General features: G+C 48.0%; 6 protein-coding genes across 6 annotated transcripts; 2 read left to right on the top strand and 4 right to left on the bottom strand.

Moving 5' to 3' along the window:
• Positions 1-179: 179 nt before the first annotated feature.
• Positions 180-1,013, bottom strand: F5891DRAFT_936991 (uncharacterized protein; the record flags this gene model as incomplete). The annotated part of the gene is made up of 5 exons (XM_041374068.1): positions 180-346; positions 395-503; positions 541-582; positions 629-761; positions 823-1,013. Coding segments are annotated over 5 exons (642 nt in total), but the record flags the coding sequence as incomplete, so codon positions are not given.
• A 1,138-nt stretch (positions 1,014-2,151) lies between these two features.
• On the top strand, positions 2,152-3,290 carry F5891DRAFT_974199 (uncharacterized protein; the record flags this gene model as incomplete). Its single annotated transcript, XM_041376430.1, has 5 exons — positions 2,152-2,325; positions 2,386-2,410; positions 2,597-2,760; positions 2,814-3,140; positions 3,198-3,290. The coding sequence occupies 5 exons, from the start codon at positions 2,152-2,154 to the stop codon at positions 3,288-3,290; spliced, it is 783 nt and encodes a 260-aa protein (XP_041234489.1).
• A 6,248-nt stretch (positions 3,291-9,538) lies between these two features.
• Positions 9,539-10,747, bottom strand: F5891DRAFT_1206696 (cytochrome P450; the record flags this gene model as incomplete). The annotated part of the gene is made up of 9 exons (XM_041369045.1): positions 9,539-9,697; positions 9,768-9,890; positions 9,951-10,016; positions 10,067-10,078; positions 10,129-10,148; positions 10,200-10,217; positions 10,272-10,386; positions 10,443-10,514; positions 10,568-10,747. 9 exons carry the CDS (start codon positions 10,745-10,747, stop codon positions 9,539-9,541), a joined length of 765 nt encoding a protein of 254 aa, XP_041234488.1.
• Positions 10,748-12,433: 1,686 nt separating this feature from the next.
• Positions 12,434-13,684, bottom strand: F5891DRAFT_974198 (uncharacterized protein; the record flags this gene model as incomplete). The annotated part of the gene is made up of 6 exons (XM_041376429.1): positions 12,434-12,474; positions 12,522-12,641; positions 12,825-12,871; positions 12,992-13,129; positions 13,318-13,388; positions 13,433-13,684. 6 exons carry the CDS (start codon positions 13,682-13,684, stop codon positions 12,434-12,436), a joined length of 669 nt encoding a protein of 222 aa, XP_041234487.1.
• Positions 13,685-15,428: 1,744 nt separating this feature from the next.
• Positions 15,429-17,083, top strand: F5891DRAFT_974197 (uncharacterized protein; the record flags this gene model as incomplete). The annotated part of the gene is made up of 6 exons (XM_041376428.1): positions 15,429-16,317; positions 16,368-16,591; positions 16,646-16,737; positions 16,867-16,918; positions 16,961-17,008; positions 17,033-17,083. 6 exons carry the CDS (start codon positions 15,429-15,431, stop codon positions 17,081-17,083), a joined length of 1,356 nt encoding a protein of 451 aa, XP_041234486.1.
• A 6,489-nt stretch (positions 17,084-23,572) lies between these two features.
• Positions 23,573-25,452, bottom strand: F5891DRAFT_1180475 (uncharacterized protein; the record flags this gene model as incomplete). The annotated part of the gene is made up of 10 exons (XM_041365936.1): positions 23,573-23,740; positions 23,791-23,911; positions 23,962-24,107; positions 24,154-24,291; positions 24,338-24,482; positions 24,531-24,751; positions 24,800-24,926; positions 24,979-25,173; positions 25,226-25,243; positions 25,301-25,452. 10 exons carry the CDS (start codon positions 25,450-25,452, stop codon positions 23,573-23,575), a joined length of 1,431 nt encoding a protein of 476 aa, XP_041234485.1.
• Positions 25,453-25,471: the final 19 nt, after the last annotated feature.

Genomic DNA, 25,471 nt, shown 5'->3' with positions numbered 1-25,471 from the left:
GCATCAAGAATCGGAGTCAAACGCAGCGTCCTCCATAGCCAGTCTTTGGGCAGCAAGCGCACTAACAGACATTCGGGAAACAACTTCCGACGTTAGGTCCTGCCGGTGGTTTGTGCCAAAAACTTTCCTGCACAGGAAATTTAGCTACAAGCCCAGGCTAGTCATTGATGAACAGATGCTTACCTAGTCCACCATTCGAGAGTATCATTGACCCTACCTCGCGCAGCTGGACCTGGGGGATCTTCGAAGAAATCTACAACATTGTTCCAAAACATCTGGTAGTCGAAATCTCCGTCTATGGTGCGCCACGAGGTGATGCTGGAAAGAGCAAATCGGATCTGCAAAACTCAAAATCAATTTCCAAGCTAGAGGCAAGCATCAATGCTCACTTGACAAGCTGCATACGCGATTGCGCGAGGAGTCACCTTCCTCATGCCTATAATAGAGGCAACGCATGTCTTTACTTTGGTTTGATCTGACTGTCTCCGGGCGCGGCGATTGTTCTCTATGACATCAGCACCTTCACCGTCGCCAGTCTACCTCATTGGCAGAAGAGGGGGAGGTAAATATAGCCTTGAAGCCCTGTGATGTAATGAAGCACGAGCCAGTTACAAAAATCAATGCTCACCATCACTAACAACTTCGATCTCATGAGACCGCATTCTAGATTAGTGGGGTCGGCTACGCTGTTGTGATACATGAACAGAGGCCAGGAGTTTTCAGAGACAATGAAAGCGGTCGTACGATCCCGAATACCAGCCCTGACGCTAGACTGCACATCAGTGACATGCGAGTAACAAAGACCAGCAGAACTACACGTACACTGGATCCTCCCAGTGCCATTCTGCCGGGCACAACAGCTTACCACATGTGTCACTCACAAAACCTCGACGATGCTTGTCACCAGCTGAGATGAACGGAGTCGGACGGAACTCAACGTTCAACCACGAGGCCACGAGTTCTTTGAGAGTACCCGTATCGTCGCCACGAGCGGAGTCTGCACCCCGCCTGATCTACAAGGGAATGAGGAAGAAGCGAGAAAAGACGTTCGTGGAAAACAAACCTTTCTAAGCATGTCTTCGGACTCCTCGTGATCAAGACTTGCTAACTTGTCGTGAATCCATGGTAATGCCTTCGCAAGTTCAATGTAACCCCGTTGAGTGCGGTCTTGCCTATCACTGCATTCAGAACAACGTATAATAAAAGAAAGATAGATACTTACTCCATAGTGGACTCAGGGCTGATAGCTTCGTCGTGGTATTCGCAACGTCGGTCGTTTTCGGCGATTAAATCCTCTATGGGAGTGTACAGGGCGACAAGACGACGGATGGCTCGACCCTGCGAAACATAATAGGTGGTCTTCCTATAATGAGAAATTAAAACCGCCTCGCTGAGAGTTTGACCAAGTGCGTACCTCTGCTTAGTCGCCTTGTCTTGCTTCAAAGTTCGACCTCTTCCATCAGGGTAGCTATTTGTCACTTTGCCCGAGCCTGAGGAGAAGTTGGGACACGCAGGGAGTCCAAAGCTTCCTGGGCCAAAGGAGGACTGCCCGAGTTGTTCTCGGATGCCGACTCCATACCTGCCGCCGCGTAGAGAGGTAGGTAGATAGGGACCGGGAACTTGAAGAACAGTTGAAGGATGGGGACGGCCGCCTGGCGTCTTATAATACTGTGCTTGGAGTCATCTACGTCAATAATGACAAAAATTCTCAAACAAAATGACCGAAATTCACCTTACGATTTGACTGTTCAAGTTGGTACCACTACTAGTAAGTGTCTCTGTCGTTTCTCGAGCCACTTTGGGAAGTCTAAGGAACCTGCTATTCGGTGATGCTGAAGCGAGCACAGTTCGGTCGTTTCTCAAGCCTCTTTGGGAAGTCTAAGGAACCTACTATATTCGGTGATGGAAGCGAGCATGGTCGTTTCTCGAGCCCGTTCTCAATACGTTCGAGACACATTTGCTAATTCGAATTTCCACTATGCTTGGTCATTTCTGGAGTCTATTTTGGAACAGTAAGGGGACCAGTAATAAACTGTGCGCGTCCAGGCCATGACATTATGGAATCAAAAGTGATATCAAGCAGCGGGCAACAATATGATAAAAGTCTAGTGTAAAGAGTGGGTGATGGCAGTCTTGCAAAGTTTTCTTGCCATGTCGCAGTCTCGGTCAGGCGCTCGACAGGAAACTTGTCGCTCTCCTACTAGTCCTAACAATCCACTCTCTTCTACTCGTCAGCGCACTCGTGCACAGACTGCTGCGTATCTGCTTGGTATCCGTCCAGAACTACCCGATGTCAATGATGAAGGGGCCAATCGCATGAATGCAGTTCAAATATTTTACGAAGGAATGGCCGACCAGCCAATAAAATAACTTACCGCAGGACAGTACCAGGACACTAAGCTCGACAAAAGTAAGTGAAGCATATATCTTGGCAGATGGGCCCGATACTCACAGCGGAGTTGTATAGTCGAGTTCCAAGTGCCGTTACATACAACGAATGCGAACAAACCAACCACATATGTGGACAGGTTGCATTCTGAATCAGAGTCTTGGCGGGACATTTTTGATTCCATTAAAGCGACCATGGATGTTCCAGATAAATATGAACACTTAGGCTGGCGGTTGTCTACCGCCCGCCGCACGGATCCCCCCCACTGGCTTTTGACTGTCTATGATATCGATAGTGCATTCAGGGATGCGAGGGCGGCCCAGACCTCTGGGAGACAATGTAAGAAGATCACTATTGTAATCATCAATACGGTATGTGTTTAGATGTATGCAAGTAATCTGCAAGATATGACGTTACCTTACAGAAACCCACACCAAAAGAAAAACCAACTAAACAAAGCGCAGGCATATCTTCTGCAAGCAAGCAGGGGCTTTTACCGCCCAGGATACTTGTGATCTCCGACGAGGCACTTGTCGAACGACAAGGACACTCTGTCCCTCAATCGCTGAAGAGGACGTATGCACTTTACCTGGATAGCGATGAGGAATCCAGTAACGATGAACCGTCGCAAAATATCACGGACGTCATGACGAGTATCCACTCTCGCTATCCTGCCATGAACTTCCGTCAATATGATGGCAAATTGAAAGATCGTGGCATATTGTACCTGTCGACTGCAGCTCATTTTGATGTAAGTTTCTACAAGGAAAAGATTGGTATGTCAGAAGGCGCTACACATACTTTTCAGAGTTTTGTTGCAAAAGCTTACCGGAAGGTGGAACACACGAAGGGGAGAAGGAATGCTAAGGGGAAAAAGAAGGCACGATCTAAATTAGCCTGACGATGAGGACTCGCATGATCCGAATATCTCACCTTAGTAGTAGTACTTAGCGTCTGATCGACATGACTATCACACAGTCACTTAGCGCGTGGCCTGTATATACTTTGAATCAGTTACAGCTCAAAATGTTCGGGTTGAAATTACAGGCGCACGTATTTCCCTGCCAATATCATTGATGGAGTTCATCAAGTGCAGCTGCCAGGAGGAGAAAGTATTTGAGAATCTCGTTCGGGTATTCACTGCAACATAACACACGTACATGGCTACCGACAATGGGCATTCTCCCACCCTGATGCGGCCATTGTGGAGTGTCACGAGCAGCAGTGAGGGAAAGGGTGAAAAAGCTAGCGCCCCTCAGAAATGGTTTTCGCTCGACCTTGATAATGTACATTTATGAACGAGGCAGCACCAAGTAGCTCTCTGATGGAAAGATCTCCTGAGTCTGTAGACATACTAGTAGGAAAAGTACGAACACGAGTCGGGGGACGCACTTCCGAATGCGGGAACAGTGACAGCCTGAGGATCTGGGCAGCAACATTCTCAACGCCAAGTTTGGAGTGAAGAAAACAGATGTAGATATTCCAAGGGTGCTGAATAGAAACAGGAACAAAAGCAATCAGAGGTCGGAAAGGGTGCGGGGGCACACAAGTGTCCCATGGTAGGTCAAGGACATAACTATTAACACACACGACTCGGAAAGGTCCAAATAGGATGCCCGTGATCTCGATATTAGTCAAGTTCATCCGGGCTTTTCACTAGAACTGGTACGAGAGTCCTGAGGTCTTGCAATACGGCTTCACCAGCAAGGGAAGCTGGTCTTTGTTCTCTGATATCCTCTGGTTTTCGGGGATATCGGTTGCCATATTGGCATGAACAAGTAAACTAAGTAAATTGCGCCCTTGAAGACAACTCTTCTCAATGGAACCACCTTTTTCAGTGCTGTGAGAGGATATGACGGCGGCTTTAGCATCATGCAGGAGCTGGCTGCCGATGCGACCCATCGTCTTTTGGGCTGCATCTATCTTGCGATCGCGATCAGAGGGCTGAGGGGAGTTAGCAGCAATTTATGTCAGGTGGCGATGGTAAACTTACGATCCATCGGAGCAAAGGAATATGCCTTAAGTATGGGGATGATGCTAATCTGCTGACTGGCAGAAAACATGACTGAGAAGGCTTGGTTAAGTTCATTTGGTTTATCGGTTGCATTCAGGGCGTCGAACTCATAGTTGAAACCTACGACACTCATTCGGTATTGCTAGGAAGCTTCTTCGGAAAGGACATACCTACAAGCCCGATGTAGAAACAACAATACAATGAGGAACAAAAGAAGCTCCTGACTGTATCTGTAAAAGTTGTAAGGTCGCGCGCTGCCTAGTCTGCGTTACTTGAGAAGCAAGTGCGTTCGACCCTATAGGGGAAGTGAGTGCAGCAAGGATCTAGAAGTGTGCGCTTAAGCGAAGCGCGAGAAAGCGCAGGTGCGCGCAAGGTACGAAGGCGCGGGAACGCGCGCGCGTATTAGCGCAAAGCGCGGGAAAGTGCGCGCGTGTAAGCGGAAATAAGAGAGACTAAACTTATGTGAAGATATAAGCAAGATAAGAGATATAAGAGTGCAAAATGTAAAGGAATAGCTTTCTACTATATTCTGCTAAGTAGTAAGTGGGTAGTAACTAGTAAGTGAAAAGTAGGAAAAGTAGGTAAGTAATAGTATGTACTGCTGGCGCTTATATAGCGCGCCTAAGCGCGGTCAAGCGGAGCCGAAGCGCTACCGAGTAGGTATGTAAATATATATATGAGTGAGAATGCATGATAAAAATAAAGGTGGAACTATGCTAATAAAGGAAATGGAAATATACGCACTAGGGAGCTTGGTGGACAGTGGATGGATGCTTCTGGATGGCTGGCGCCATAGGGCGCGCAAGCGCGGGAACGCGCGCGCGCGTATACATCGCGAAGCGCGGGAATGGTGCGCGCATGGCGCGCGTTGCGCGGGAAAGCTGCGCGTCATATAGAGATAGCTGTGGGTAGTGCACAGAGTGACGCTACAAGTTCGTGCTATGTACTTCCTAGTGTAAAGCACCATATCACGCCATGAGAGGCATAATTCTCTACATCTCCCAGGGACTTAAATTCTGAGTGTCCCCACTCAGTGCGTGTGTGGTGAGGGTTTCGCGTGATAGTATGCATGTGCGATGCATGTACGATGCTTTGGTTGTTGGGCGATGAATGCGTGATCATAAGAATGGTATGTGTGAAGCGCGGGAAGTTGCGCGCATGTTACGCGCGAGGCGCGAGAATGCGCGCGCGCTATGCGTGAAGGCGCGGGAATGAAGCGTAGCATGGTGGATTGCGAGGGTGACTCTGATGTGATTAATGTGCCATGGGTGTGGGGCGATGATGCAAGGGTGATATGGATGTGGCGCGCAAAGCGTGGGCGAGATGCGCGCATATCCATATAGCGCGGGAAAGTGCGCGCGCGCAAGGCGCGAGAACGCGCATGAGTGTCGCATGTGTTGTATTCTGTGGGGATGGCGCGAAGTGGCGCAGTCCAGGAGCAATCCAATCCATGTCCAAACCAAGTCCTACTAGGCGTGCTAAATATTAGTTGCTAAAGGTTTGAACAGCATGAGTAAAACTATAAGTGAAAATATGAAGGGAAAATGGTAAACTTTGCGGATGTCCTATCCGACTTGTCTTCTTCGTGCAGCTGTCAACATCTACACCTTCCTATGAGAAAGGCGCGGGAAGCGCGCACGCGCGCGCGTGAAGCGTATGTGCGCGTATATGCGCGTGAGCGTGGGAAGACTGCGCGCATATGTGCGCGTTCTAAGGTAAAAAGGAGCATGGTGCCGCGTCATGCGTGCGAAGAGGAAATATACTATTGAGCTAGGCGGGCACGATCTATGGTTGTTTTTCTTCTAGGTGATTCCTATATGCATATATCAGTGTGTTATTAGTCTTTTGGACAGTGTTATAATGAGAGAAAATGAAATGAAAGAGCACTGGACGAAACCCAGGGTAAAACAAACAATATCCTATGAAACAGTGTTGGTATATGTTCCTCCTTTGATGCGCCGCTGAAGCGCTCGATCCTCCTCCTTGAGCACGTGCGAGCGCGCGTGACTAGCGCGCTTCGCGTCTCTTGCGAGCTGACGCTTTACCCAAGGTAGGGTTGGAATGCGCAAGGCTGGCGTATTTGGGGGGGGCTTGTAACTGGCAGAATGAATTCCTGCACAACGCGCTGCAGGTTGAAGGCGCGCCAATGGGAGGCGCTGCAAGGGGTGTAGGGGCGCCCTACAAGCTGATAGGATGCGCGCGATGTGCGCGCCTTGGTGCGATTTCGCGCGAATTTAATTATATTGGCCGAACACGCGAGGAACGGCCATTTCTCTGCAAATGCATTAGCGAGAGACATGTATAGTGAAGAATTAGGCGCAAATGTTGCGCCAATGGGCTGTAAGGGTGGTATATCAAGGCGCAATAGGCGCATAGGTGAAGGAGAATAGTGCGCATCAAGGCGCGCAGGAATGAAATTGACATGGTAAGCAAAAGCGCGCAGAATGTGAATAAATGTGGGAAGTGCAAAGTTAAAGATGATGATAGGGGAGTTAGGCGCATATGTATGTGTCAGGTGCGCGCCTAAGTCGCGCCTGGATGGCTGATTGAAATATACTTTGTGTTGAATGATAGAAATGCGGTTTAGAAGGGGAGAAGCGATAGAAATGCGGTAGCGTGAAAACTCTGCTAAAATTATGAGTGCGCGAGGCGCGGGAACGCGCGCGCATATTGCGCGATGTGCGTGATCATGGCGCGTGAACAAGGGGTAGTGCAAGGATGAAATTAAAGTGTTTGGAATGGTCATATAGCTCCTTAAGAGCTTTAAACATGAAAGAGACAAAAAGCGCGAAATGAGATGAGGGTAAATATACAATACCTCTAGGCGCGCGCATTGCGCGTCCTCAGGCGCAATATGGTGCGCCTGAGTTGCGCCAGGGTCGCCTGAGACATGCTCTGCTTGGTGGTTAGGTGGTATGATGCATGGATGCTTTACCGGCGCGCGATAGTCACTGGAAGCAAAATGTGCGATGTGCGCGTGATCGCGAGTGACATCTGGAATTTCCAGAGACAAACTCTGGTTGATGCAAGGTGCAACTTGAGCCTCTGATGCGGCAGAAGGCTCCTCTATAGGCGCGCCAAGGTGCAATGGATGTTTAGGGTCATCCCTGACCTCTAATGATGCGAGTGGTGATAGCGGTGATGGCGATGGTGCGATTGGCGAGGTTTCTTCCGTAAGCGATGCAATAGCGAGGGGCGAGCATGTTTCTAGTGGTGCGTTAGTGTGCAATGGATGTTTAGAGTCATCCCTGACTTCTGGTGATTCGATAGCGGTAGGCGCGTGCGATGCGATAGCGATAGGCGCGCGCGATTCGAGCGATGGCGCGTTAGTGTGCAATGGATGTTTAGAGTCATCCCTGACTACTAATGATGCGATTGATGGTGATGATGATGCGGATTGTGAAGGAGATGGTGCTGATGAGGATGATGGTGAAGAGGCGCCTGCAGTGCGCGTCTGGTTGCGCTTCGCGAGCGCACGCTCGAGTTCGTGATCTAGAGTGATACAGTCTGGTATAGTTTTGCATGCTGGCATAGTTGATGGTGGAGGTGTGTGTGAATTGCGCGAAGGCGCGGGAAAGGCGCGCGCGCGAGGCGCAAGAATAGGAACTGGTGGCCTTTTGTCAAGTGCAACTTCTGAGGGTGCGCAATAGAAGAGTCCTGCTGTCGCATTAGTACTGGTGGTCGTATCCTGGGTTGTGTGGCTCGCGTGATAGCGATCTTGGCACTTAGCCACTGGTGCGCTAACTGGCGTGTTTGGCGCTATAGTGGGCGCGCTAATTGGTGCGCTTACTGGTGCGCTTGGCGCGGGAAAAGCGCGCCCAGATAATAGGAACTGCGCAGCTGCAAAGACGTCCATAAATGGGTATGGGTCGTATGGGTGGTGGTCAGGGAACTTGATCATAAGGCGCAAGCGGATTTGCGCCTGAGCATCGCTAGGGATTCCTTCCATGAATAAGTGGTCGCGTTCGGCCTTTCCAATACGGTCTTCGTCCATGAGTGGCTGCATAATCTTCCTGAATGCGCGCAGGTAACTGCTTAGTTCTGTGCAAGAGGGCATTGGTTTGTTAGCGTATTCGCGCGCGATGGCGCGCAAGTCCGCGAGCGCGTAGCGTCTTTTACCATCCCATCCAGGATACATTACCTTCACCTCATCTAAAAAGGCGCTGTAATTATCTACTGCCGCTTCTGGCATGCCTCCCCATAGTTCTCGATCATCGCGCGCAAGGTAGCGGATGATACCTTTGATGCGGTCGAGTCCTTGGAGTCCTGCTTCATCAGCAAGCTGCTCATATGCGTCAATAAATTCGGCGAGGTTGTCTGTAGTGCCGTCGAACTTGGGCGCGTTTGCTGTGCCGCGGATGGGCAATCTATAAGGCATTTAGGCGCATGAAAGGTGCGCGCGCAAGGCGCACAGGCGTGGGAAAGCGCGCGCACAAGGCGCGAGAATGCGTGACTAGAAATTGGTTAGCTTTTGAATATGCAAAGAGATTGACCTTTATGCGTTAAATAGCGTGAAGTGTGAAGATGCGCAAAACTAGATCTTGCTGACTGCTCCCCTCGCGGTGGGCTCCAGTTGTAGAAACAACAATACAATGAGGAACAAAAGAAGCTCCTGACTGTATCTGTAAAAGTTGTAAGGTCGCGCGCTGCCTAGTCTGCGTTACTTGAGAAGCAAGTGCGTTCGACCCTATAGGGGAAGTGAGTGCAGCAAGGATCTAGAAGTGTGCGCTTAAGCGAAGCGCGAGAAAGCGCAGGTGCGCGCAAGGTACGAAGGCGCGGGAACGCGCGCGCGTATTAGCGCAAAGCGCGGGAAAGTGCGCGCGTGTAAGCGGAAATAAGAGAGACTAAACTTATGTGAAGATATAAGCAAGATAAGAGATATAAGAGTGCAAAATGTAAAGGAATAGCTTTCTACTATATTCTGCTAAGTAGTAAGTGGGTAGTAACTAGTAAGTGAAAAGTAGGAAAAGTAGGTAAGTAATAGTATGTACTGCTGGCGCTTATATAGCGCGCCTAAGCGCGGTCAAGCGGAGCCGAAGCGCTACCGAGTAGGTATGTAAATATATATATGAGTGAGAATGCATGATAAAAATAAAGGTGGAACTATGCTAATAAAGGAAATGGAAATATACGCACTAGGGAGCTTGGTGGACAGTGGATGGATGCTTCTGGATGGCTGGCGCCATAGGGCGCGCAAGCGCGGGAACGCGCGCGCGCGTATACATCGCGAAGCGCGGGAATGGTGCGCGCATGGCGCGCGTTGCGCGGGAAAGCTGCGCGTCATATAGAGATAGCTGTGGGTAGTGCACAGAGTGACGCTACAAGTTCGTGCTATGTACTTCCTAGTGTAAAGCACCATATCACGCCATGAGAGGCATAATTCTCTACACCGATGACGTCCAACGTCATTTTGCTCAGCCAGGGCATGATATCCATCCGAGCCGCGTGTTCACTGGCAACGGTCATGGTAGACCAGATGTCTCGAAGCTGAAAGACAGCAGCGTCGACATCTATATCCATATCTAGTAAGAAACAAGCCAAGCTTACCTTGATCGATTTGCTCAAGAAGATGTCCGTTAGTGCGCGGATCTGGGCGGGTCCAAAGGCGGGGTTCTTCGAAAGACATGATTTATTGATCCAAGGCAAACAAAGGCGAATCGTACCATGATCCTTCTCTGAGACATGGCATCAGTATGATAACACAGAGATGCATGTCAAAACAGACCTGCTGACGATGTTGAGCCCCTTGAGACCGGCATTAATGGAAGTGTAAATATTATGCAGCCGAGATCGCACCTTCAACAAACAGGACACCTGAGATGATTTCAGATGTGACTCTGGGATAACAGTAGACACACTGGCACGCACCTTCACCCAAAATTCTAGAGAGATTATACCGGACTTGTGACGGTTTCTGATAATCGCTACTATGGGTGAGAACATGGTTCAGTGCGCGGGTGTCCATCGTGAACAATCGGTCTGACTGAGAAAGAATTTCAGACGTGGTAAGTTTTGTAATGCAGGAGAAATTGAACATACAAAGAAGAACCCTTTGTATTTCAGGGTCGTCCCATATTGCTCCACCCATTGCTCGTGAAGGACTGAATTTTCCTGCAAGTCTTCAATGAGGACAGCGCAATGGTGAGTTCGATGGATAACTATACCGCCTTGAAAATGTCCTTCAAGTTTCCATATAGCCAGCTTGTTCCTTTTGGGCCTTGTAGTATGCGCAGTGGGGACCTAAGATTGTGCCATACTCGCTCTCCTAACTTCCAACACCCGAACGCAACGAGTGCGGAGCTTGCTGAAAGAACAAGTTTCGAAAGGATATGGGTAATTGGCATGCTAGGTAGATGAAGTTGCTCTTCACAAATGTTTAATCTGCTTATAATGTGTAAAGCTGTCCGTGCGCGAACGAATCTGTACGGATGTCCAGAACCGCATTTTCGAGCGTGAGTCCTTGACTCATCCGTTGAATGTGGTGGCATAAGCACGCACAGGTGGAGGAGTATGTAGTTAGGAGGACAATGATCGATAGACGTCAAGCGCACATGGCGCTAGACCAATTGAGAGGACAGGTGGAGCTCAGCACGAGCACAGGTGGAGCACAGACAGGAGAGTCACATGAATTGGTTCCGCGGGATCAACCGTTTCGTACTTATATATTGTAGATGTGGCAGCGCCACCTAATAGCAGTAGAGATAGAAGTATAGCTCTGTCCGGGCAGAAAAATATACGGCCATACAAATACGGCTTGCCTCTAAAACTTCATTGATGTCTGATTTCTGATATACTGCATGCATTTCAAACATAGTCATTCTCGTGGTTATTTGTTGCATGATATAGCGGTCACCTAGCACATCGAATCAGATCCGTAACATATGTACAATATCAACAGCATGTTACATAAACATACACTTGATAAATATCCGACTCCAGAAGGGTTCTGTATTATGATCAGGATTATACACAACGTCGATGTGATGATAACTCACCTCAGCTATCAAATTCAACCTCGGAGTCTGAGTCAGGGGAGCCCCCCTCCATATGGGCATCGTCCTCGGACAGGCTTGAGTCATCGTCCTCGGGAAGACTGGAGTCGCGCACGAGACATTCCATGTGATCGAGTTGGACATCAGCCACAACGAACGATGTGAGATCGCGGCTAAATGCGCCGATATTAAAATCAACCTCGCCTTCGAGGTCTGGCAAGGTACGTCCAACCAACATCTTTTTGAAAGATGAAGCTTCTTCGGCACTTTGGGCATACTCTAGAGCATCCTGCTCGAGAATCTTTTCAAAAAGCTTGGTATGTTGAACTGACGATTCAATCTCCCAAGCCGTCGTCAGGGCACGTAAGCGCTTGCATTCGCGAGTAGCTTGCATTGCAACGACAGCTTGATTGGTGGCCTCGAGAGACATACCTCTCATGCCACGCTCGAAGAGCTCTTTGCCCTGATATCAAATGCTTATCAGTGTGAAGTTATATCATTAAAGCCCAACATACCTCTTGAACATCAACCAAACTCAGTTCAGTCTTGCCGGAGTACTTCCTGACGGTCCTTTGAAAAAAACGAAGCTCTATTGCATTGGGCCCGTGGCCGCGGCGCCTGTCATAAGGCTTGAACTGTCTCTTGGCGCGTTGCACATAATGAGACAAATTTTTCAGGTGAGGGAGGCGTGGAAGGGCATGAAGCTCATCTTCTGACGACTCAGAGGTGTCTGATGATGGTGATAATGGTGGACGACGAGTGAAACGCCCGGATGATGCGTTCGTGTGATGGGACAATTTTCTCTCAGCGAGATTTGGGGAGTTGGAGCCAGGTGTCTTAACATTGCAAGACATAAGTCGATAAGATTCTACACTGTCCTCAAGAGCGGGACTAAGCTCTCTGATAGAGCTTGGAGGAATAAGACAGGCAAGCATACTTGACACGGCAGCAGTCATCTGTGCGTTGGGTGATTAATATCAGGAAACAAGAACTCCAGGACTGAAAGTTCAACAAAAGGATAGGCACTCAGGTCCCAGTTTAAGCCGCTTTGGGATTGAAATACCGTCCTGTTTGGGTACCTGCGGTCAGCAACGATGTATTAATTTCAAGAATGGATAGAAGTTACTCGCCTCATTTTGCTGGAGAATCTCCGCTGAAATAGTACTGTGGGCCGCCACCGCAATGATATGGTAATACCAGTATGGGATTGAAATATTCCTCTCATTAGGAAATGGCTGTGTCAGCCCTACAAATACGTTAGATAATTTCAAACCTTTGTGTCACACATGATTATCTGACGGTCAGAGTTCCAATTCTCATTGAGGCTTGCCGAAGGGCTTCCTGGAGGCAGTGATTAGTGACCATGCTATCAGGCCTTGTATCGGATTATAGGTTTCATGACTACCATATCATGGATCCATGAATTCACTGATCGGCACAGCCCCTTCTGCCACCAGTTCGAGTGTAGAGAGCAGACTGCGAGTGAGGTCATGGCAGGCCACAGTTAGAGAGCACGGCATGATGCTGACATATACATGACTACGTTGTAGTATGAACTTCAAGCTTCATGCCCGGTGAGTGTTGAGTAATACCCACAAAAAGTCCGAACACCCGGCCTCTTTAGCCCTGGGATGGACGCTGCGTTGGCAGTTACGTAAGTCAAATACTTCTATTCTATTTTCTTTTTCCTCGTCGTCATCCATGATGACAGCCTCCTCTTCACCCTCGGTTGTACTACGCATGTGTAAACTTGCACAATGCACTCAGATCATATTTTTACTGCTGACAATGTTTTAAGCAGGAACTCTCGTTGCTCGTTGCTCCCGCATTCAACTCCCAAACATCTGGTGCAGGGCCGCCCTCAACCAATTATCTGTACCCTGGGGAAACCTTCTGTCACCTCCCACTGTACGCCAACACACCCAACCAGGGCCCCTTCCCACCTTTTATTATCCTGCTGTTCCTTCCATTGCCCCACATATCCAACCAAGACCTTCCTCGTGCTCGCACTGACCCGGTGCTGCCGTCATGACATACTACAGCCCCCTGATTCCCACTTCGACTCCCTGCGCCTTGTCGCCTTTGCGCAGTTGCTCGGACCCTCAACTTATACTTCGACAGCACCCATGCTCCCAGGGCAACATCCTGCAACCTTTCACTACCCTGGTACGCCAACACCAAGCCTTCCTCGCCCTTCCATAAACCTGATATTGCGCACCCGACCACGACATTTCTCGTGCTACCGCTAACCTGGCGCTGCCGCCGTCCTACCTCACTTCGACCTTCCATACCTTGTGCCTCGCGCAGCCACCTGCAATATCTCGTTCTTGCCTGGTTAGCGTCTTGATTCTACGTTCGTCATCTCATTGAGTCATTCTCCTCACTACCCCCATACATTTGATCTATTTTATTGGATATATTACATATCATATATCATATAGTGTGACTTTTTTTTTTGAAAACAATGACTTGGGCATTGACTGGAATCAAATGTCGAGTGCTTGCTCATCATAAGTACAACCGCTCTTGAATGATACACACATTCTTCACCAAGGTATTCAATAGGCTGAAATGTATAGTAGTGCATATATATATATTGCCTGTATAACGATATACAAAAGTAATAGACGAAAAAAGCATATAGAAGAAGAATGACGCACGGCGGAACTTGAAATGGTGACTGACCCGGATATCTTGAGCAAATCGCGGAAATCAATTCGACGTGGTGTCGGGGAGCAAATTGGGGCGCAATTGGCACTGTTACAGTATTTTACTCAGCTACCTTACACTCACGCAAGCTCATGGTGTAGAATATTACGTGCAGCCTAATTTAAAGTTACAACTTTGAACGTAAAGAAGATGGCACCACAAAACCCAAAGGCTATCCTGCCATATTGGAAAAGATCTAGTCATTGATGATTAAGTGGCACTTCGTCGAAGGCGTGCTCAATTCTAAAAAGTTTAGTTCGTTTCATCTCCGAATATAGGAACAACACTGATTACCGACGCTTGTTGCCAGTTGTTATGGTATTCACGGGGCCAGAGGCCGGCTGTTGCTCTAAACTTGTCCTACTGAATCGGATTAGCATTGTACCAGTAAGTGTTCCCATAGGTTTCTCCGTGTCGCTGTTGCTGATGCGAGCGTGTTATGTGACCTGTATGGTGTATCGTGTTGTTGATGCCTGGACTTGGTTCTGGAACTGGCAGGGAATGTGTTGTTTGTCACTGTCAGCATGATAGTTCATTGCCGACTCTGAGAATGTTAACAAGTATGTTTGACCGGGAGACAGGTCCTTTTTCCGGCCTCGGAAATAATGTACGGAGCCGAAATGAAACTGTCTACTAACGTCAAATGAAACGAACTGAACTTGATGTTTTAGAATTGAGCATGCCTCGATGCGCATGAGTCACTCAACCTCGTTCAGATTGAAATACTCTCCGTATTTGGTAAGGTCACTTTAATGCTGTGATCCCTATGATGTCGTATCAATTTATTTCCCATTCGAACTTAGAAGAATAGCCGATGCGGACTGACTTTTCCCCCGCATCTGAAATCGAGGTCGCCGTGATGAGGATACGACAATTCGGAACCTTTCAGAGTTCACTAATGTTCACTGTCGATGGGGCTAGACCCACCAGAATCAGAAGCAGTGCTCGAAAAAAAATGTCTTGTTATCATTGGAGGAGCCTGACCACATAATGTCACAAGACCATCAGGCATGTAAGTACATAATACTACACCTCGTTTATGAGTCATAAAGAAGGCAGTATTACATGTTTAGTTGCAGCCCCAGCGACCGTGAACTTGGCCCCCAGTGCCGAGGGTCAGACACGGATTCGGACTCAGGGGGGCGATCGCACACTCGTTGAGGGCTGTATACGGATAATTAATCTTGAACTCGTGCTAAATACTAAGTTATCATCAGGCTGGTGCTCATAGTACTACTGGTACTGGTACTAAAGCCTACCTTCCGAGTCGCACCCTGCAGGCCAAATCCTGCCCAAGATCGCCTCCCTCAGACTGAATATCGCTATGATTCCTTCGAGCGACTTGGAAGTGGAAGATCGTGGCCATGAAGATGATGACGGCCGCGACAATTTTCTATCATCTCAAGCTGCCATGGACTGTGACTTACTAGACTTCGAACTGTGGTATGAGGCGACCTGTGCTTCTATAGATCAGGCTCCAAGTCCACTGCCGCAGCATCTGAGTCCAAGCGATTGGGAGGTGCTCCTCAGTATGTTTGACACACCTGGTGCCACTGGCAGTGCTGCCACTGCGGCTTGCCGTGAGATGGCTGGTGGTCACCGTAGTCAGGGCCTGGGCCAGGACATTGTAGCCTCGCTGCAGCATTCTACACAGACACAACTCGGAGCCACGAGTGATCATATTCACGATGTACACTCTTCCGGGTCATCATCTGTACCGTTACAATCATCGAGTCGATATTCCCCTTACAATTTCTCCGCCAGGCTTAATGCTCCTCGCAACCGTAGCCGCAGGGCACACCTTTTCGCAGCTGCTGATGGTGATCTTATGATGGAGCATGATCACAACCTAACAGCGGATGTACCAACTATGTCAGCATCACTACTTCTGCCTGCTCCGCCATCACTGCTGCCCACCCCAGCATCGCTACCACCTGCTCCAGCATCGCTACCACCTGCTTCAGCATCGCTACCACCTGTTCCAGCGTCACTACCACCACCTCCTACTATAGGATTGTTGACTACTAGTGCAATAGAATCCTCATCCTCCCTTGCGGGGAGGTTCGGTCTCGAAGACCTACCACAGGTGAAATTGGAGGCGAAAGATATTCTGAAACGGTCAACTTTTGACAATTCCTTTTTGCTTTCAACGAAAGCAAGAACAAAGAAGGTGCTCGAAAGCCTTGCTACCGTTGTTGCAGAATATAATAGTCGTAAGTCACAATATTCTTTCAAAAATTCTGATAACTGAAATTACGACCAGCCGAACTTACCCAATGGGCGAATGGGTCCGAAGCGTCGAAGGATGCTGAAACTATCGCTCATACCATCAAGAACCTGAGGAAAAAAATACAGGATATTGTCAGGATCGCAGTTGTATACGGCTACAATTTACACGAGGCTTTGGCCACTCAACCCCAGGCTGAGATAGTGCGTATCATCGACCAGCTTTTGGATAACGATGCTTTCCTGAATGGATCGATCAATGTAAGTCATACACCCTATTGTTCTAAGTTGAATGCTTATGGATTCATGGATCAGGTGGGGGGACAAATGATAGTTGTACCATTTGGCCACAGTGCATTGCGATACTTTATCAAGCACATCCTCTTCTACAACCTCAATTTCCAACAGTAGGTCAATGACACCAACCAAAATATTGGGCCGTTACTAGCTTTCGTTGGGACATTGTTTCGGTGGGCACTTCAGGAACTGTCCACAGGTACTTTTTTGCAGAGCGCCTTTGATTTGTCCCCAGCCAGGATAGCTGTGGACGAAGGGTTGTATAATGTCTACACAGCATTGTCGAGCGAAGTACGTGACACCTTGATTGCTGATATTTACTCGGGGCAATAGGGGAGCGTCCGAAAGTCTGGTATTGCCGCTTCAGCGAGCCATCTCAATGTATTACAATGTGTATCGTGACAGGACATGATTGAATTCCCCGACTCCCACTTTAGTGGGAACGGAGGGTTTTGATCCTTGCTGATTGATATTGATGAATGATAACTTGAATGTGCTGCAGAACACGATAATGATTTTGATAGTTTGGTAACTAGACTTCATGCACTGCTTCACACAAGTTCCCTTCAACGAACTTGGAAGCACTGAGAACGTTCAGGTTATAAATCTAGTAGTACGGTATGACCCGGCACCACGTGCTTCACAACTTTGACTTGGCAAGTCTTTGCCTGTGAGTTTGCAAGATCTACTACTACTACTAACACCACCACTGGCACCCTGGGCCAATCATCGAGTCAGCCTGGCGCGCACCTGAGTCGCTGAGAGCTGGTAGCACTGGTCCGACGAATGCACAAAAAACTTCTATGCCTTGTTCTTCTTTTGCTCTTTATTGATTATATGGTGATATCCTGCAACGCTCCAGGATGCACGTGGGAGAAAGTGGCCAGCGACAGTCGAGGACTTAGTAGGCACCGTGCAACATGCAAACCCTACCGCCTGTCCAGCGTCATGATCAGCCAGAAAAGACACGAGAGGGCAAAAGAGGCAGCTATGACTCTGGCATGACCGTTGCCAGCAGCAACAAACCGAGGCTCAGGCAACTCTTCGGTGAGCAACCTTTTGTATATAATTCGGAGCAGCGGGTCGAAGTTATCATAATGACAACTCAATTGTGTTTCTAGAGCATATCACCCATCCGGCTCCATATGGGGAGCGTCCGCATTAAACCCATCGTTCCGTGCCCTGGCAGACCATCAAGCAGATACTGGATTGAGGCTGGCATGTCTAGTGTCGGCTCAGCGGGTCCTGAGCATGGCCAGCAACCCGAGTCAAACTCGGACCTGGAGCGGCAGCAGTCTGATACTGACAACAATGTACTCAATACCAATGTTTTGGGTGTGTCATGACCCTTCCAAGTCAGTCACCTGAGTCGACTGATAACTTGTTTTTCTTTTCGCTTGTCAGAAGAACCTTGGCGCCCTCTGGGACGAATACCCAGATGTTTTGAGGATGTCCCTCTTTCTGATGAGGATACCAATGACTTGGAAAATACCGATGTTTCGCCTTCTCGACACCCAGAGCCACCTCAATATAGAATCCAGGGAGTTTTATTGACGTTACGAGATACATTTCAGACCACCTTCAACTCTCTTGGACTTTGCCGACTCTACCCTCGTCGCCCATCCTTCGAGCCAGATAAATTTGTCGCGTCCTCGCTACTTTCAACTATGTGCCCAATGGCTGTGCAAGAGACTGATTCAGGCATTCTCCCACCTCCGTATCCTTTCCCTAATATGTCCGTCTATCGACTCATGGCTTGGATGAATTCCGGCAGCAACAAGAAATCGGAGACTGAAGTTGCTCGTCTTGTTGAAGAGGTGATGCTGGCGGAAGATTTTGATCCAAAGCACTTGGAGGACTTCTCAGTGAGGAGCAGTTTGTGAGAGTTAGATCATGACCCTGGCAAAAGCAAAATTGAGTTTCCAGATGACTGGATCCAGGCCAGCGTCACCATCAAGATCCCTACAAAATCGAAGGAGGACGATGCGAGATCTTTTTCCGTTTCTGGATTTCATTTTCGCCCCCTCATTGAAGTCATTCGGTCAGCTTTCATGGACATCCAAGCAAGTGCATTTCACCTGTCGCCTTTTAGATGTCTGTGGAGGGATCCATTGGACAACCATCAAGAGCGAGTGTTTGACGAGCTGTATACTTCTGACTCTTGGCTGGATGCCCAAGACGACCTGCAAAAGCTCCCGAGGGAGCCTGGATGTAAACTGGAACGCGTGATCGCTGGTCTCATGTTTTTTTCGGATGCCACGCATCTGGCAAGCTTCGGAATGGCAAAGGCGTGGCCCCTGTATATGTACTTCAGAAATCTGACAAAGTACGCTCGCTCGGCACCAAAGTCTGGCGCCTGTCACCTTGTGGGATTTTTACCATCGGTGAGTTCTCCCCCTATATTTGTAATGATCTCTCAAACAACTGTTCATCAGCTGCCCGATAAAGTCAAAGATGTGCTCAGTGCCTTGCCTCGCATGTCCAAAAGTGGCATGGCTGCCCTTCAAACACACTGTCGACGTGAATTATTTCACACATGCTGGGACGTTTTACTAGACCAAGATTTTGTTCACGCATACCGCCATGGTATTGTGTTGAAATGTGCCGATGGTGTGTTGTGGAGAATATTTCCGCGTATATTCACATACTCAGCTGATTACCCTGAAAAGTGCGTTTTGTCCGTAAAACTTGGCAGATTACTCAACAACTTTTAGGGTTTTAATTGCCACCATCAAGGACATGGGCTCATGCCCGTGTCCCCGTTGTCTTACACCAAAAAACATGTTTCCTTTTCTAGGCCTCCTGAAAGACATGAAGAGCCGTGTCACCAATATTCGAATCTACGTCTCGGCTAATATTATCAAGGCACGGGAATATATCTACAATGGGGGTAACACCGTGGATGGCGTGAAGGTTGATGAGACGCTGAGAGAAGGTTCATGGGTGCCTATTCTGGTAAGCGCAAATTGTTTGTTGCCCTGGCGCACCTGCTCAAAGTGACTTGCAGAATACATTTGTCGAGAAGCTGGGAGCACTGGGTCTTGACCCATTTCGTATGCTGGTAGTGGACTTTATGCATGAGTGCGAGTTGGGCACCTGGAAGGCATTATTCAAGCACCTCGTTCGGATCCTTTATGCGCTTCCGGGGGGAAACCAGCTGGTTGCAACATTAGATGCAAGGTAGGCAGAGTTTATGTAGTACTAGTAACCATGACAAGTCACTAAGTCTATCTCATTACAGATTTCGTCTGGTTCCTACTTTCGGTGACGGGGTAATTCGAATGTTCGCAAACAACACGTCTGAGATGAAGAGGCTGGCGGCGCGAGACTTCGAAGATATCCTACAGGTTTCTTCTCGCTTTATTTGACTCCTATACCCAGTTTGCTGATGGCCTCTTATCAGTGTGCGATACCTGTCTTTGAAGGGCTATTTCCCACTAGCCATGATAAGATCATACAGTCTCTTTTATATAGGTTCACTCAGTGGCATGCACTCGCCAAGTTAAGAATTCATTCAGATTCGACGCTGAGTTTCCTCAAGGAAACATTCAAAAAACTCTCTAAGCAGTTGCGGAACTTCTGCGACTCAACCTGCGCTGTTTTCAATACAGTGGAATTACCAAAAGAAAGGGCAGCTCGCCAACAAAAATTGGCGCAGCGTGTTGGACCTAATGGCATTGCTTTGGAACCAAGTGTACCGAGGGTGAAAAGGTTCAATTTGAGCACCTACAAGTTTCACGCCATGGGTGATTATGTACGAACCATCAAGCTCTTTGGTATGACAGATTCTTTCACCACTCAAATTGTAAGCATCATCTCTTATCTCAAGGATGGTTCTGAAGTTATATTCACTAGGGGGAGCTGGCGCACAGAGCCTTGAAAGCATTTTATCCACTTACTAGCAAGGTGGATACTCCTGCACAGCTAGTGAAACACGAACGGAGGCGGCGTGTACTTCGGCGAGTCGCAGAAGCAGCAGGTGTTTCCTCCTCAAATATCCAATCACCAGCTGATTCTCCTGCTCCATCAATATCCAAAGATCATCATTTTATTGCGATCAGTCGAAATGTGCCGGTCCCTTTGTTCGCGTTTCTCCAGGAACATGATGGCAATACTGCTACTAAGGTAACGCTAATACTTTCGCCCAGTTGACTGCCGGTTCGCTCATGATGGCTTTCAGAACTTCATCCCGAAACTGAAGGACCACATTTTATATAGGTTGAAGAAGTTGGACGTTAGTTGTTGTGACCATATATTCACAGATGAGGAGCGTAACCTGGTCATAATTCCTAATAATACAATCTACTCTGTCCAGACGATGCAGGTACACTATACGACTTACGATATGAGGCGCGGATACGACACTATCAACCCCAGAACACACGCTGACATTATGGTGCTTTCAGGAGAAACCTCACCTTCCCACCCATACTGGTACGCTCGCGTACTGGGTATTTATCACATGGACACGTGGCTTGAAGGTGATGGTTCAGCCCGTGAACAGCACCTCGAGGTCTTGCACGTCAGATGGCTTGTGCCATTAATATCGTCAGGCTATCAGTCAGGCATACAGTGTGCTCGCCTTCCCAAGGTGGCATTTGTGGAGGAGTCAGATTACAACGCATTTGGATTTCTTGATCCTGGGCAAGTGATTCGAGGAGCCCATTTGATCCCTGTGTTCACTACTAAGCGCGGTGTGACTTCACTTCGCCATGGAAAATCGTTAGGACGTGCCCAGGACGAATTGGATGACTGGGAAGCATTTTATGTCGGCATGTAAGTGCAGCATGTCTTCTTGTGAATTGGTGACTGATATGTTAGAGCTAGCTTTGCTGATCGTGACATGTTCTTGCGTTATACGCATTTAGGTGTAGGCCACCCAGTGGCTTCGCGGAGGGTCGTCAGAGGCTGTCTTGGCCTCCGGTCAACAACAACGGTGAGCTCAGGAGGTATGGATGTTGATCAAGGCCGAGACGACGGTGAGTGCCGCGAAGAAGATAATGATGGCTCGAATGACGAACAGATGGATGTCGACCAAGTTTGTGAGGAGGTTTCAGACGACGAAAGTGATGAAGAGGAATTTGACTTGGGAGATGACCAAGATCTTGGCGATGAGTTTGATGCAGAGATGCTCGAGGAAATCTCTAATGACCTTTCTTTTTAAAATCATACTAACGGTCATGATAGGTACTGCGTTTTAGTTCAACCAGCTTTCAAGTGTAGGTTGACATAACATACATGTTTTTAGCTGGTGCGACCTTACAGTCTGCCGAGTTAATGTCACTCTCAGTTGATCCTCTTACTGCCTGAGCTTCAATGTCTCCTGGTGGTAGGTGGCATTTTCAATATCATCATCATCAGTTAACGTGACGGTGGCAGCAGCCCCATAATGGGTGTTCTGCAATCATATATATGTCATTCAGTTCCGGAGTCTGGCGTTTGTCAAGTCGCTCTGATAGTTTGACTACAATGATACCCGGCTCTAGCTAGGGAGCCAGATATAACATTTCATATTTATTTATTAATAGTCTCTACTACCACATGATAATAGAGATAACCCCCCAACGTGCAGTCGACAGTATTCAACATGCAATCCCCAGCATGCAGTCGACGATGGTCGGCATGCAACGCCAAGTCCAGGTCTCGAGTCAATATCGCACATTATGATAAAAATAACTCGACGTACAGTCGACAATAGTCGACATGTAACGTCGAGCCCATGTCCAGGGTCAATGTTGCACATAGTAATAGAAAACCCCCCGGCGTGCTACCTGGTTATGATCCCCGTCCATTTCTCTATTTCCGTTCCTGTTTACCCAGTCTCTGAGTTCATTTCTGTAGTTTTGCATTGTGAAAGTTGGATGAATTGAAGTTTCTGACTGCGGTCACTGAATCTTCGAATATCGAGCAGTTGATGGTATGCTAATTGGATAATCAATTATGTGTAACATCGAGGTGACAACTACCGTGACATCAACACTACCCGGACCGATGGAGTGATTTCTTTCTTTGTAATCCGCGTTATTGTCACATAGTCGGGCGTAGTACTACATCACCAAAAGTCCCAAATCTAGATATGGCAAGCGCTTGCCATATCATACGACAACACTGGGGAACAGATCCATCAGACAGGCCAGGTACCACCAGATCGAATTTGTCCAGATAATGTCTGCTCCTAAAACTGACTTTCTGCTCGCTGGCCATCATCCTGCTGAATTTTCCGCCACACGCTGGCTATATCTAAGTCATGCTCACCTTTCGTTATCTAGATGTTGTAAAGCCCATAAACTGGTTTGATGCTCGATGTCGTATTGTCTGGTGGCTGCGTCTAAGTCATGCCAAACTAGATATTGCAAGACTTAGAAACTCGTTTGACTCTCAATCACCAGTCATCTCCTGAACATCCCATCATCTGTTGGCCAGCATCTAAGTCCTGCTGAACTTCCATCGTCTAGGTATTGTATGAACGAGACGCGCTCAGTTGCTGAACGTTCACCTATATGCTAGTTCCTGCTGATGCCTGATCAGATCTGTCATACAATATAAGCACATATCATTCTGCTCGTACAGTAGTAGTTGAACATGTAAAAACACTCATAACCAGGGAAGTAGTACAACTTGAACTGAGGATGGTCGCAGTGCGGCAGAAAGCAAGTAGGATTAATATTGAAGATGCTGAGCAAATATGAGACACTCTGAGAGTGATAGTAATGATGTGCAACGAACGAGAGGAGGGCATAATCATGTCAAAACTGCATTGTTCATTCAGACGAGTCACTAGGCACAATAGGAGTAAGAACCAACCTGAACGCATCACTTTCTGCCCTTGCGTGTCTTCTTTGAGGTTGTGGTAGTCTTGCAAGCCTTCCTAGCACGCTTTGATGGAGCAGGCATGTCAGTCTCATCTTCAGTGAGAGGATCGTCATCTTGAAACTCCCCCAACATTCATTTCAGAGACTCTGGGTCAATGGAACTAGGTGTCGCAGATGGAGATGCGAGGGGCGGAATTGGTGGGTCAGCAGCCTTGGATTGTCGCATAGAAGTTGGGGGCACAGCAGTGTCTTCAGCGACGGCAGCAGCTGGGGTAGCAGCTGCATTCTCGGGCAATCGTGTCTGAGTGTTAGAGGCAGTTAGTATTGGAGAATGATAGAGTAGATTCGAACCTTCTGATGCACAGCCACCATGCGCATTTCGTGCTGTCTCTGCATGACAACAAGGTCATCGTCTTCATCATCCTCGGTCAAATCAATCACGATGAGGCCATGCTTGTTACCAAATACCGTTCTTCACAAAATTAGTGCGATGCCAAGGTAAGAGCAAAAATGGTACTCAACTGGTTCCACCACTGAAGCAGCGACTCTGCCCATGTTTGATCAGGTGCCTCTCTGATTGCCTTGATGAAGCGGGTGTATGCTTCATTGTACTTATAGCAACCATCGGTTTCATGCCACTTGTCGCGCGTGGCAATACTGAATCGGCTCTATGACATTTGTTAGATAGTCATTGAAATATATTAGAGCACGTACCTGGACGAATGCATAGGCAATATGTTCAGGCTCAACCTTTTCCATGCCGTGTAACTTGGCATTACATCCACGACTCGGAATAATCTCTCCATCTGGAACGAGCGCAGATGATGGAGATGTAAATATGTGACGAAAAACCTAAATACTACATGAGATGTTGTTGATAAGGTAATAGTAAGCTTACCCGTTTCAAATAATAGCCCTTTGAAAATCCCTCCTGAACATTGTCTGGGTCGAAGTCTTTTCCTGGCGGAGTACCTTCATATATAAATGCAGGCCATGCAGCGGAGTGAATCCTGATAACCCCATTCTGAAGTTCGGCTTGTACCCTGAAAGTCGTCAATAAGATGATGAACAATCATAGAATTCATACGTACTTTTTAGGGTCCTCATGATATGCTTTTGCATGCTTGATAGGGCACAGCATTGCAGCGAGTTGAGGGTGGTTCACACCAAGTAATGCGCGGGATTTGTTGTCAGCGTAAATCGGAGGTTCCAGCCCCTTGTCTGAAGGGTCTGGGGCTGCATACTGCGCTACACAATTCTTAAGGTGGCTAGCGTCGTCAGAGCGTGCCTGACCCATAATGACTTGCATCTTCTTAGGTTTAGAGGTAAGATCACCAAGGGTACATCACCAGAGGCTTACCTCGGTAAGGATAGCGTGCAGCTCCGTCTGTTGTTTGACGTTTCCATGCGCAAGTTTGCGCAAGTATGGGGCTCCAAGTAAGATCTTTGAGTAATTTCTCATGTGTCGTTCTTGGGCATCTTTACCCCTGTAAACATGGTAGTTAGGAAGTGAAAATAATGGAATGTCTAAAGTCATACACGTAAGACAGGACTTGGTCTCGCTGCGCCTTGACATCTTCATCTTCTGAGTGACCCGACACCTTAGAAGCCTCTTCCTCTTCCATTAGCATCGCAATACGGAATGTATCAGTTAAGCTACAAAACATATCGATGGCACGAGGGATCCAGCGTGCAAAGTGCAAGCACTGTTCCCTCGCGGTGATGCTGCCTTTCCTATTGGTAAAAGGTGACGCAGTGCCTTTTGCATATCATCAAGTCAACTTACCTTTGGTTATTTACCGTGCTGCGAATATAATAGATCAGCTCAGTTAGTATACCAGGTTATTGTGCGACCACTTACTTGTTATGCTTTGCTTTAGACTTGGCCTTTGGATCTTGTGTTGGTGGCGACGAGGCATCTAAGCTGGAGGCCAACTCAGACTCAGAGCCGCTGTCCAATTCGGATGGTGTCAGTAAGCGAGTGGCCGCACTGGAAGATCTGTGAGCAGACATGAGAGAAAATGTCGGAAGA

This window comes from Suillus fuscotomentosus (genome assembly GCF_016647785.1).
Source record: "Suillus fuscotomentosus strain FC203 chromosome Unknown F5891scaffold_1, whole genome shotgun sequence".
NCBI classification, from domain to species: Eukaryota; Fungi; Basidiomycota; class Agaricomycetes; order Boletales; family Suillaceae; genus Suillus; species Suillus fuscotomentosus.
Note: the sequence above shows the minus strand (reverse complement) of the source record. Positions and strands in the feature narration are given on the sequence as shown.